The 13,434-nt window shown below is 37.7% G+C and overlaps 2 protein-coding genes across 5 annotated transcripts; both read left to right on the top strand.

The window, feature by feature from the left end:
- Positions 1–4,512: 4,512 nt before the first annotated feature.
- LOC308073326 (uncharacterized protein) lies at positions 4,513–5,946 on the top strand (the record flags this gene model as incomplete). The annotated part of the gene is made up of 2 exons (XM_080412201.1): positions 4,513–4,882; positions 5,639–5,946. 2 exons carry the CDS (start codon positions 4,513–4,515, stop codon positions 5,788–5,790), a joined length of 522 nt encoding a protein of 173 aa, XP_080268327.1. The 3' UTR covers positions 5,791–5,946.
- Positions 5,947–6,039: 93 nt separating this feature from the next.
- Positions 6,040–12,425, top strand: casp10 (caspase 10, apoptosis-related cysteine peptidase). Of its 4 annotated transcripts, none has more exons than XM_080457116.1 (13): positions 6,040–6,232; positions 7,512–7,864; positions 8,324–8,429; positions 9,089–9,224; positions 9,349–9,434; positions 9,592–9,637; positions 9,950–10,026; positions 10,160–10,193; positions 10,302–10,400; positions 10,530–10,573; positions 11,263–11,383; positions 11,477–11,969; positions 12,084–12,425. In XM_080457116.1, the coding sequence occupies exons 2-13, from the start codon at positions 7,584–7,586 to the stop codon at positions 12,241–12,243; spliced, it is 1,683 nt and encodes a 560-aa protein (XP_080313242.1). In that variant the 5' UTR covers positions 6,040–6,232; positions 7,512–7,583; the 3' UTR covers positions 12,244–12,425. The 4 variants fall into 4 exon arrangements, with proteins under 4 accessions (XP_080313242.1, XP_080313243.1, XP_080313241.1 ...); XM_080457117.1 differs by having other exon boundaries at positions 7,520–7,864; XM_080457115.1 differs by having other exon boundaries at positions 7,581–7,864.
- Positions 12,426–13,434: the final 1,009 nt, after the last annotated feature.

Here is a 13,434-nt window from a genome sequence, read left to right on the forward strand (position 1 = left end):
GATAAAGCATGACAATGATGTCTTTAGACCGGTATGGTTCTTTAAGTTTCTACCTGCCAAAATGATCAAGGGTTAGCCTTATTGCCCGGGCTCATTAACAGCCTAGCCAGGGGTGGACTGGGCATCTGGCATACATACCGGGCATATGCCCGGTGGGCTGACCATCAATGTGGTCCGCAGATGATAATAAAGAATATTTAAATTTCCGAGTTGCGCGGTCTAGATATCTAAGTATGGCAAACAATAATAATCCTATACTATTCTAATTGATTTATTAGATGCTTATTTTAACCACTTAGCCATATTTTATACTTAAGTCTTACGATTATGTCACACAAAAATAACTATCTACAAGCTCACAAGTCACTATCATTGTGATGTGGTGTGTCCTTGCAGATCTGCTATTTTTTGCAATTAATAAAAATGTCTGCCAATAATTACATGACGTGTCATGCATCGTTCCTGGGCATTAATCAAACATATTGTTTCATTCACAGTGTTCAGTCCAAATGTTCACAGGGTCATACATAGCTGTTATTAAAACCACTGAATGACTTTGCTGTTACAATAAAACAACTTATTTGAATACAAACAGAAACAGAAATTACAGCCTTTGCTACTGTATGTATAAGTTAGGCATATCCTGTTATGCCATCCTCATACATCCTTTAGATCTAGCCTATAACAGATCATTATAGCCTACGCTACCCTTGTTTTCTATACTTTAGCAAACTAAAGTTCTGATTGCATGCCGACAAATTACATACTTTACATACACATTCTTCACCGTTTCATAATAGTCCTCTACTTCTTATGTCCAGGTTTGTAATAGGTCCAATACATCATCTCCAGAGGAGTTGATCTCCCCAGAGTAGGGTAACTTGCTGCCAGTGCCATGATGTGCTTTAGCCAGGATCCTTCTTGAGAGCAACACACTCTGCTTGTTTGTGAGTACTGTAGGCTATCATATTTATGGGTTGTAGTTGTATATGCATATGATAGTGAGTACTGTAGGCCAACTATCATATTTATAGGTTGTGTAACTGTGTATGATAGTGAGTATTGTAGGCCAACTATCATATTTATAGGTTGTGTAGTTGTGTGTGATAGTGAGTACTGTAGGCCAACTATCATGTTTATAGGTTGTGTAGTTGTGTATGATAGTGAGTACCTTAGGTTAACTATCATATTTATTTATAGGTTGTGTAGTTGTGTATGTATGGGCTGTGTAGTTATCATTTATTTTACTCAAGGCTCCAGAACATGGAGGGATGCTTTTCAGTAAAAGTGGTGGTATTAAGGTCATGCTTTAGTATATGCCTCGACGGAGCAGGCGGTAGAGTATCTGTGTGCCGGTTGTGGTGGGCCGGTCTGGGCCAAAATGTAAGGGCCGAATGTATGTCCCAGTACAGCCCTGAGCCTAGCAGTAAGAAACTTATATATACACTTTGGAAATGTCCTAACTAAAGCAACATTTTATTTGTAACATCTAATAAACAATTTTTGTCAAGACCTTCAACAATCACTAACATGACATTATATTTTGAACTTGAAAGTAATGATGCTCTGAAAGTCTGGACTGGGAATGGAACTTCTGCAGTAAAACCATGCCTTTCTGCGTCATCAGAAGAACGAGTGATTGAGTGACAGACCAACCCAGCACATTAATTGATGGCCTCTTCCTAGGTAAGCAATTACAGGAATTCATGTGACATTTCACTAAAAGCTCACATCACTCCCTGGTGCATTACTCATCATTCTGCTTATTTTCTGCTGATATCAGAACTGCCAAAGATGGCTTTGGGGTCAAAACGACTCTCCTGCCATGGCTTTTTCTGTTAGAATGTCAACATAATACTATGTCGTAGTAGTTGTACGTATGTCTCATCCTCATACACAAATATGTGGTCGATAAAACAGCGCCTGGAAAACTACGACATGGAAAGAAACTTAAAGACAGTAAAGAGATTTTGGAGCAGCTAGAGGTTTGGGCCACTACGTGGGCCTCACACTAACATCACGCCACCGATCCAACCGATATGCCCATATATGGGCGTATCAGAGGCACCCAGGGGACACATGCACATATTTGACACGGTAGACAGTTTCTGTTGCGTCTGACATCAGTGCATGTGGAAAATCTCATATATGTACGGTTGACGTGAAGCTCCTGATCCTTATACGATTTGTTTAGGTCTGATGTCATGATGATGACATGGTTTGTTTGGGTCTGATGTAATGCTGTCACAGTCAGCATGACTGATTGGCAGACTAATTACTGAACAGTAAAAGTAAGCTTGATACAGTTCAGAAATGTCTTCACTAAAGCAACGTTTTATTTGTAACATCTAATGCCAATTTATCAAGAACTTCCTGTCTACAATCACCCTGACATTACATTTTGAACTTTCATTAAAATAAGAAAATGCTGCTCTGTAATTGAAAGTACGTATTTTGGACTGGGAAAGGAACTTCCGCCATAAAACCTGCCTTTCTGCGTCATCAGAAGAATGACAGGCCAAACTACACATGTATTTTATAGGTGGCCTCTCCCCAGGGAAGCAATTACTGTACATCTCAGATCAGGCATTCATGTGACATTTCACTAAAAGCTTGATGATATCAGCATAAATTACAAAGATGGACTTAAGGGTTAAACCGTCTCTCCTGCATGGCTTCCACTCTTAGAATATACAGTATAGTACAATACTGTATATGTCATACCAGTGGTCGACTATATATGTAGATATATCAGATTCACCTCTAAATCAAGTATCATCCTCATACACAACTGCTGTATGTGGTAGATACAGCATGGCCTGGAAAAATATGGCATGGAAAGAAACTTGACCAATAATGCATGGGATAACTCTAAAACATGGAGAGAAAAAAGGTTCACAAGAACTGGACTTCCCAAAAAGACTGTGGGAACGCTCATTCAAAATGCTGCAGGCAGGGTGTTCATTGGGACAAGAAAAGCTGAACACAATACTCATATACTTACAATAAATGGCTGCATACAATACATGGTACAGTGAGTACGTATAGTGGCAACATATTCTCCTATACGCATTCTCACTCCTGTTGCGTACATGGGCGACAATGACTTGGGACAGGATTTTACCATGCAGCATCCATTTGACCAACACTGTCTCACCCCCAAAAGTCATATTGTGTGAAACGTGTGAAACGTCAACATGTGATTTGAAGGGGGGGGGGCAAATAAGGCACATATTGACTTTTCGGGACTTCTGCACTCCAGGAATGCGGAAGTCCAGTTCTCAGCATTAAATTGTAATATTAAAATGTGCATTATTAATATTAGTCATACTAATGCTTCGGAAAAAATAATTAATAAAACATAAGAATTTGAGTAATTAGGCCTAATTGAGAAAATACGAGATTATCAGAGAAATCATTAAAGGGGTATAAAAGTAGTAGGCTATATATTTTTTTAAGTAAAAAGAAAAGAAAAGGTTTTGTTAAAGAGTTAAAGCTCCCTATTCCGAAAGTAATAATTGCTATAGTGTTTGTTCATAAACAGGGGTCTTGCCATCTCCCTACCTGAAAATGCAGCCTATCTGTTTACTAAAGAGCTGGTGAGAGACTTTGAGACTGAATAATCTGAAACATAATATAATTTAAAACTTATTTTAACAAAGAAATAAGTTACACCTTGTTATAAAAATGTACAATAGGCCTAGGTCTACAGAGACGGATAATGATTAGGCCTATAACTAAAAAAAGATGATGGTTACCTTGACTATCTGAAAGATTTTTTGTAGTGAGAAAGTGGGGTTTAATTGGAAGATATTGCTTTTTTCCCCTGTCAAACGTGTACGGTTTGGTATGAAGGTGATGGGGGGGGGGGGGGGGGGGGGTGCAGATTGAGAAGCAGTAGCCTATTCCATCAGTATGAATGAATTGCACGCCCCCTTAGACAGCACAGTAGACAGCACAGAGTGACGACAAACTCTCAACAAGACAAGTCCTCTTTCTAACCTGTTGCATCTAGAAGCTTTTCCAGTAAGTATACTCATTTTTCTGGAAAATGTTAATGTGTTACGTACCTGTCTAATAAGGCAAATTAAATCAAAATTTAGATTTTTTTAATTGTGCCAATTACTGGATTTTCTTCTTTAGGCTATATAGGCTACTAGGCCTATGTGTTAAATTACTTTTTGATTGATTGATTGATTAAATACTTTATTTACAGTTTGTGAAAAAAAGCACAGAGGTACATCCATACAAAAGGAGGCTAAAATGATAAACCCAAGAAATCCTGTGTGCAAATAGATTCTGCAATTCAGTCGACAGACAAGTAATTTGAAAGTGGATCTATTTACAGTGAATTTAAGTGAACATTCATTCTTCTTAGACAGAATGTATAGGCTATCATATCTTTTGTTTTATGTAAACAGAATTGTATTGGTGGCCTATAGTATAGTGAATGCGGTCTATTGTCTAATAGTGAACTTTTTTTTTTTTTTTTCTGGTGCAGGTGTTATGATAATGACCAGAATACTACTGCTGAGCTGTGTGTGCGTGGTGTCGCTCCGGGGTCAGACACCAGGTCAGGTCGACCCTCTGGCCTCGTACAGGGCCCACCCTCAGTGCTGGGACTCCTCCTCCGCGATGCTGCTGGAGATGCGCTCCCCGAGGCTGGCGGACACCGTGTCCGCCTTCTGGGACACGATGCTGTTCCTCAGGTCGTCGCACGACAGCAGACACACGGCGCTGTTCTGGAGCCTGGCCCAGGTCTTCTGGGACACGTACATGGACTGCGTCCTCTCCAGGACCCACGGACTGGGGAGGCGGCAACTGAAGAGGACCAGATATCATGGGCTCATCGCTGCGATGCACTCCCTCGTCATCACTGACAGTAAGTGCGGAGAAAACTGGAGAATATAGGCTAGGTAGTAGGATAGGTGGGAACTATAGGGACATCTGGGCACCTCGATGTAAAATTGGCTATTTTGTCCAAAATGTTAAAAAATAAAATGTTTGAAAAACAGTCTTAAGTAAATTAGGCTATACATGATTAGAAGTAGAACATACATTTGACAATTAAGGTCTAATATTGCTACAAATTGCCCCACACACACACACACACACACACACGCGCGCGCGCGCACACACACACACACACACACACACACACACACACACACACACACACACACACACACACACACACACACACACATTTTGGACAAAATAGCAAATTTTACATTTTTTTTTCTCTCTTCATACCAGTAACCTGAAAGCTGATTGTATGACATTCTGTATAGTAGCTAGCTAGTGTGTATATCTGTCTGTCTCTTATATGTCATCATGATTTGTGTGCATGGGGTTCTCATATTAAAAAAGCTACGTGCTTAATGAGTCTTCCAGTTTAGTAGACCTTGTATTGTGAATTTGTACTTCCATGTACTGTGATTCTCATGTCTTACTAAATAAAAGTACATCAATCAATCAAACATCGAGGTGTCCAGATGTCCCTAGTGCCCACCTATCCTGTATCCTTATATTTGTCTCTTTAAAAAAAAAATGTTATTACAAATAGTAGGCTAGGGCTACCCTGCCATAATTACTCATAATAATCATCATATTCGTGTGCGTGTGTACCCCCTCATAGGGAGCTTCAGAATTCAGAACTTAAAAGGCAGGTTGTGGTTCTCCAAGCTGAAGCAGGTTTCTCAAGCAGCATGGCTCAGTATCAAGGTTCTCTATTGGTCACAACATCAACACACTGAAGAGAAGAAAGTCAAGATTCATTCAGGACAATGACAATAACAACAAAGTGTACTCGTTTTTTTCCCTTCTTTATAAATGGCTTTGGATTTGGTTAATTAAATTACAATAAAAAATACATTTGAATCTGTCCTTTCTGTTAATTGTTGCTGGTAGATATAGCTAAGTGGTTGGTAATTGAACCTCTTAAACGTCGTGCAATATAATAACTTTTCGAAGTTGAGTAGCCCTATGCCCTATGATGCAAGAGCTGTAGGGTAGGTAGGTAGGATATCATTTACTTTCGCTTTGTAACTTCCTTCATGACGGACGTGCCGAAACGCAGCCGGTCCAAAACAACACTTTTTAGGCTATTAAATATCCGTGTTCTTTATAAAACACTAAATAAGTTCACACTACATTGGTGGGTAATGTGACTTTTAGCGCGAGTTGAAGATTTCAGAGTGGAGTGGACTCAGCATTCTTCTAATTCACCATGGTAAAGTAGCCTATATTTTAGCATTCACTGACTGCAGTTCCTAATCAGAACATGTCAAACGTTATCAAACTTGGGCAGGGGCTAGATCGCAGCCTAGGACCAAGACTGCATTTTCTATTTTATTTTATTGTATATTATTTTGCCAATATTATGTGTCGATTCTGACATTTTGCGTATCACTGTTTGGCTTGGTCAGTCAGTCTTACAACTTGTAAATCAGAGCAGTGCCCTGGCCTGTGCCCAGTCTTCTCCCCTCACCCACCTCTCAAGTACCCAGTCTTCTCCTGAAAAAGTGACTCGTCTGGTTACATCCTCTCAAAGACTGACAGTTTACACAAATATCAGAATCGATTACAAAAATCATGGTCTTGGTTCAAGAAAGGCTACAGTAGCCTATATTGCAGTAATTGGGTACCAGAGGGTTCAGAATCAGAACGTCTTCAGCAGTCGGCTAGCCTGTTGAAATAATGTTTTGGTCTATTCATTCAAATCAGTAGCAAACGTGTCAAATGTTATTTGGGTAACACTTGTGCTTTATCAGTATATTTATAATGCATTATAACCTACTTAACAATGTAGATAATTATAGGTATTAGAACCCATAAATACTCATAATGCTTTAATATTAACAATCATAACACATTATAAAGCATTTTGTAATGACTTATAAGGTCAAGTATAAAAGCATTGTAATTGGCTTATAACGCTGTATAATTACAGTTATAAGCACTCATACATACTCATAATGCAATCATAACACATCATAAAGTATTCTATAATTGCTTATAAGGTCAAGTATCGTAATAGGCTACTTCATAATTACTGATCACTCACAGACCTTTTCTTTTGGACAGGATCATAGTTTTATTATAATTCTCATAGTTGTAATAAATTATAATAATGATTGCATGCATTAAGTATTATATAAGTATAATGAATCCATACAGTAAAACAACTATGGCAATTGTAATACACTATGCTCCTTGCAAATAAAAGGTTTGAGTGTACAGCAATTATTGAATATTATAATACTTAACCGTATACACCTTATAACCTTATACATGTAAGTCATTACAAAATGCTTAATTGTGTGTTATGATTGTTGTTATAAAGCATATAAAGCAGAGTATTTATTATTTTGTATAACTATAATTATACAGTGTTATAAGCAGATTATAATGCCTTATAGTATAGTATAAGTATAAGTATACAATGCATTGCATAGCAAGTGTTTTAGTGAGCTTTGGGATTCGTGGCTTTTTAATCTATGATCTCACAGGGTTTCAGTGAAACACCTGACTCCACCCTGCAATGCCAATAAAAACACTGCATCATGTGAACGTTCCAGGAAATGGACTTCCAGAAGAAGTTATTACAAGTGGAGCAGGCCCTGGACAAGGATGAGACCAAAGCTTTAGTATTCCTATGCAAAGATCTCCTGGACAGAGAGCTGAGCTCAGTGGACTCTGCCAGTACCCTCTTCACCCTTCTGATGGATCAAGACCTCTTATCTCCTGAGCAACCATACCTACTTGCTGATCTTCTCAATTCCATCCAGCGCAACCGTTTGATCCGTGAACTTGATCTCAATAACCAGATATCTACATCTAGAAGTCTAATTTCTCTTTACAGGTTATACCTTTACATATCATGCACTGTTTTTAATTTCCATAACACAAGGAAGGCCTACAATACAAATACACTTAATTACAAAGAGATTGAGCTAACCTAAAATATTGACTTAACGTACAACAGCCCCCATACATTACAAATGTAATAAGCATTAAAAACAAAACAATATGAATGCAAGACTAGTCTTATACAACATCATACAGAGCTGTTCTTTCTAAGAACCAGTGTATAATTTTGCCGTGAAACTAATTTGTCTTTTGATAAATGTAATTTGTGTGGGCAGTCTAGGGTCTGTATCCTGGAATAAATGCTGCTCTCCCAGATTAAAGCCTAATTGCAAAAAAAATATATATATATATATATATATATATATATATATATATATATATATATAATAGCACAACACTGTCATACAATAAATTTGAAATTAACCATTACTATTCATTTATTTCATTTTAGGAAACTGCTATATGACCTGTCTGAGGATATTACTGATGACAACTTGAGACAGATCAAATTATTGTTGAGTCAACACCTCTCGCGTAAAAAGCTAATGGATAATGTGGTGAGTGTATCCTAAATGTTTGTCGTAAACAGACATTCTACAACCTCATAACGCTTCACAGCGCAACGTGCTGTGAGCTTCTGATCTGCTATTTTTGCTGAATGTTTGCCTTTTATGACATGCCCAGAAAGGGGATGCTACTTTAGCATTCACATGGTTAATCCCACGGCCATAGTTTTATTTTTAGCGGTTGTAAACATTGACATGATTAGTGGTAAGAATCAAAATTAGTTAACTCAGTCAATAAGACAAACAACCATCATCATGAATAATAATAATATAATTATATGTATATTATATTTAATTCAGAATTAAATGTGCTATAAGTTGTACCAAAAGTTTATTGTTAAAGAAATTGCTATACAGTATTTGTTCAGTAACAGGGGTCTCCCTGTTATATACACTCTATCAATACACTCTAGTCTATAGCAATGATTGCTATGGGAATATAGAGTTATTTAACACTAGCTTTTTTGCTATAGTATATTTCACAAATTAAAATGGGGTAAACTCAACATTTTTCAGTTTACCCTTCATGTAATGTCTGTTGCAATTTAACTCTATTACAACTGCAAACATTATACATCTAATAGTGTATGCACTAGTAGTGCAGATATGCTGTGAAGATTATGAATGCCTAAAATAAATCAATTTCTCAGACTACGCTGGAACTATTATGGGAGATGGAGCATAAGGATCTGATCAGTGACAACAATCTAACAATCCTGGAGAACATTCTTCAAAGTGTGTGCCCCCTGTTGATAAAAAGGATTAAGCAATTTGAAGCTGGGAGAGGTAAATACATTGTCATATAATAATTAACAGTATTCACAGTATACAGTAAAATTCTAAAAGCTTATAGTTATGACTAGACACATTGATGAATTAAAGTGCAGTTTAGCCATTAATTCATTTACAGGAAGTTACAAAGATCCATTGGCCCAAGAGACATGTGCTGGTGACTTCCGATCAAGGTCTAAATCTGATTATTGTTCAAAAACACAGGTAAAATTGTTTATAGTAGTTTGCCTCCCTTGCCTCCCTTGGTGTCTGTGTATATCATATTATCTCTCTATTGTCTATTGCCACTTTTTATATCATTTATATATTGCTTTGTTTGCAGTCTAATTTTTGTTTTACTTTTTACTTCATGTTATATCAGGATGCAGCTTTGCATCCTAAAAGGCCTACGTCCTGTGAAATACCAGGTAAAGTGAATTACATTCTATTAAAATTTGTATTCTGGAAGCAAGCTAATTTTGGGGATATGACAAAAAAAAGAATACTCTGTGCACTGAATTGAGGTTTTAAGTACGTTTTGAACGCATGCGTTGAAACAGTTAATGTCCTCATCCTAATCACATTTTGTCTGTGTCTTGTGCTATTTTATATCTTATGTGCTGTGATGTTCCTTCTCCTCATTATTCATTCAAAAGTATTTATAGCAATAAGTAATATTGAGATGTGTATGAATATCTTTCTTTCTACAAATCTATTTATTATGTTGCCTCTTTTGCCAGCTTTGTGTGGGTATTCTAATTCTGATCAGCTTCAGCCATCTTCCTACTATTCTGAAAGATCGCAGCAATCAACTCAGGTCAGAATATGCTCTCAATAGCCATGTTATGTCATATTCAACCATATCACAAATATATAAGAAATAGCTCTAAGCAATAACACTCTGTCTTGTCTTAGTTCTGAGTTTTAACTCCATATTATATTCCTAGCAGTTCTCTTCCATTATCTTTTCCAACACTTCTCTGGGTGAGTTGTACACTTTGTTGGTCAGTTTCACAACCGTATCCCTCATTTGAGTACAGTCTAAGAATATAGTATATACTCTGTATGATTTGATTTAAATTTCTCCCATAGATACAAGGGTCTCACATAATCCTAGTGATACGGATCTCTCACATAGACTGGGTCTCCTAAGTACAAACACAAGCAACTGTGCTACCACTACTGCCACCGGTCAGTAAAAAGATGCCACATGGCAACTTTTAGACATCTAAAACTTAGATACGAAAAAGAATGTAATTGTGATCAGGATCTTTCCTTCTCTGCCCATTAATCTGCACCTCGTGATCAACCCTCCCATAGAGAAAGGTCTCTCTGTCTCTCAAACCACAAATACAAAGGATGAGGTATGTGACTCACTCATTGTCACTCTTGGCTGACTCATGTCGTGTTGTCGTAAAACCTACGAGTGAGTGCAGGTTATCCAGTGGTGGAAGAAGTACTCCAATTTGTTTCTCAAGTAAAAGTAGCAATAACACAATGTACTTACCTATCGTCATATAATTGGTCCTCCTCACTAATGCTCATGATAAAATGGTACTATTTTTTTCTACTCGGTCTCTGTCTCATAGGAGTGCTGTGGACAGTTCAGAATACCGCCAACCAGTGACATCATCGTTAGGCAGTTTATTTTTTAGATTTTTACAAATGCAAGAACAAAGGCTTCCATTATAGCATGTTAACTTTCCAGGGATAGAAAGCCTGCAGTTTCTATTAGCTTGGATTCCCCATTGATGATGTAACTGGTAGGCGGGTTTCTGAACTGTCCACAGCCCTCCTCTGAGACACAGACCGAGTAGACAAAAATGTTATATTATAATGAGTATTGGTGAGTACCAATTATATGAAGATAGGTTGAAAATGGGTGAAGTCATCATTTAAGTAAAGTAAAAGTACCTCAAAGTTAAGTACAGTACTTAGTAGTTATTTTGCACCACTGCTTGCATCATAGTGTTCTTGCTATCTTGCCCATGTGTGTTCTTCACTTTGTTCTTCACTTTGTGTCTTCACTTTGTTCTTCACTTTGTGTCTGTAGGTACTTGGTACTTATCCTATGATAGGAGCACAAAGAAGTATCTGCTTGGTGATAAACAATTGTAACTTTGAAAACTCGACTACAAGACTCAACAATCGGGAGGGGACCGATATTGACGAAAGTAAGGTTCATTTCAATTATTTATTGAGTTAATTACATATTGAATGCAAATAAATAAACACACTAATGTATGTGTCTCATTATGTTCACACAGAAAGCCTGGTGAGTGTGTTTGAGTGGCTGGGCTTTGAGATGCGTATAGAGCAGGACTGTACCAGGGATAGAATACTATCTGTGGTAGAGGACCTCGGCAGGACGGACCACAGTCAGATGGACTGTCTAGTGTGCTGTGTTCTGACTCACGGCCTGATGGGGAGCGTCTATGGTGTGGATGGACAGCTCGTCCAGCTCAGGGACATCACTGAGGCTTTCAGTGGATTAAAGTGCACCTCTCTGATCGAGAAACCCAAGCTGTTCTTCATCCAGGCCTGCCAGGGTAACGATGAACAGCGGGCAGTTCCCATCGAGGCTGATAGTCCTGGATCCAACTCAGTCTATGCAGATGCTGTGGTGCCTTCGATTCCTTCTGGTGCTGATTGCTTGATGGGCATGGCCACTGTTCCTCATTTTGCCTCTTTCAGAGACAGAAAGCAGGGCACTTGGTTCATCCAGTCATTGTGCCAAAACCTGGTGACGTTGGTGCCTAGGTTAGTAATGGTATAATTATGACTTCCAGTTATCACTGTGACATGAATTATATTTGTATTGAAAAATATGTGCAACCAGTTGACATACGGTAATGTCTCTTTAATTTTTAACAGGTCATGTGATCTAGTATCTATCCTGACAAAAGTCAATGACGATGTCAGCAAGAAGACCGATTCCAGTGGTACAAAAAAACAGATGCCTCAACCATCTTTCTCACTCAGGAAGAGGGTGGTTTTTCCTATCCCCGAAGCCCATCCACCTAACCTGTCTTAGAGACTTTACAAGCACATATCTACACCACCTGCCCTTCAGTTGATCCCATCATTTATGTTCTTTGGACCACTTGTACGCATGGATTGGATACTGTAGCAGTATAGGCTACATTGAATGTTTTTAATGAAATGTGCAATCCCAATCATGTTGTTATATGCAAACATAAATAGCATTCTAATGATTTTAACTGTGTTTGATTGCTTCTTATATAAAATTAAAGTTCTTGGGGAAGGAAATCATGAAAATATACTCATAATAATAATTTTAAAAAGTAATAGCAAGGCACAGGCTGGGCAGTGATCTTCTTGGATAACAATAGTTTATCATATTTTTTTGTTTGTTAGATAGCTCTATATTCTGATAGTAATAATTGCTATAGACTAAAAAAACAGGAGTCTCCCTGTTTCTCCTGCTCTTTAATAAACAGATTTTTTTGTTTTTGTTTGGGATAATTAAAAAAAAGTATTATTATTATGCTATTTGTTTATTTTTTGAGAGAGAACTCATAGGCTACAGGATACAGGATAAACAAGTGTAATTGGAAGTTATCACAAAGAAATTAGCAGGTACTCTCTCCTGATTGAATGAAATTGACAACCCACCTGAAAATGTATTTTCTTTTTTACTAGCTGAAATACGGGGAGTCCCCACTCTAGTGTATAGCAATAATTACTGAACACAGAGCTTTAACCTTTTCACAAAACACTTTTTGTTTTAACCATAGATTTAACCATAAAATCACTTACACTACCCTTAATTTGTTTTAGTAGTTTTATGGCTATCCTGTGTCAACCTTATAGGAATATTCAATTGTCGGGCATGTGTGTGCGTGCGTGCATGTCATGTTCACATTAATCGAGTAATTAGATTTTTCACAAAGGGTTTCACAGAGGGAAACCGATCAAAGTAATACTGTAGTTCACATTATTTTAATAGGCTCTATACACAGCAGTCAAATTGGAAAGAAATTGGGCCTCTTCCTTACTTCCTTCACAGGTCTTACCAGTTATACTAATTAAGGATATGTTCCATTTAGTGTAGCTCAGTGGTTCTCAAACGTTTTAATTTCAAGGACCCCCATAACTCTGACAGTGTACAAATGGAGCCAAATGAACCCTTACGGGTCCATTTGGTTCCATGTGTACACTCTCAGAGTTACACACCCGTAAGCGGGCCATTTGGAACCCCCTC

This window comes from Gymnoscopelus braueri (genome assembly GCF_963280865.1).
Source record: "Gymnoscopelus braueri genome assembly, chromosome: 18".
Lineage (NCBI taxonomy): Eukaryota > Metazoa > Chordata > Actinopteri > Myctophiformes > Myctophidae > Gymnoscopelus > Gymnoscopelus braueri.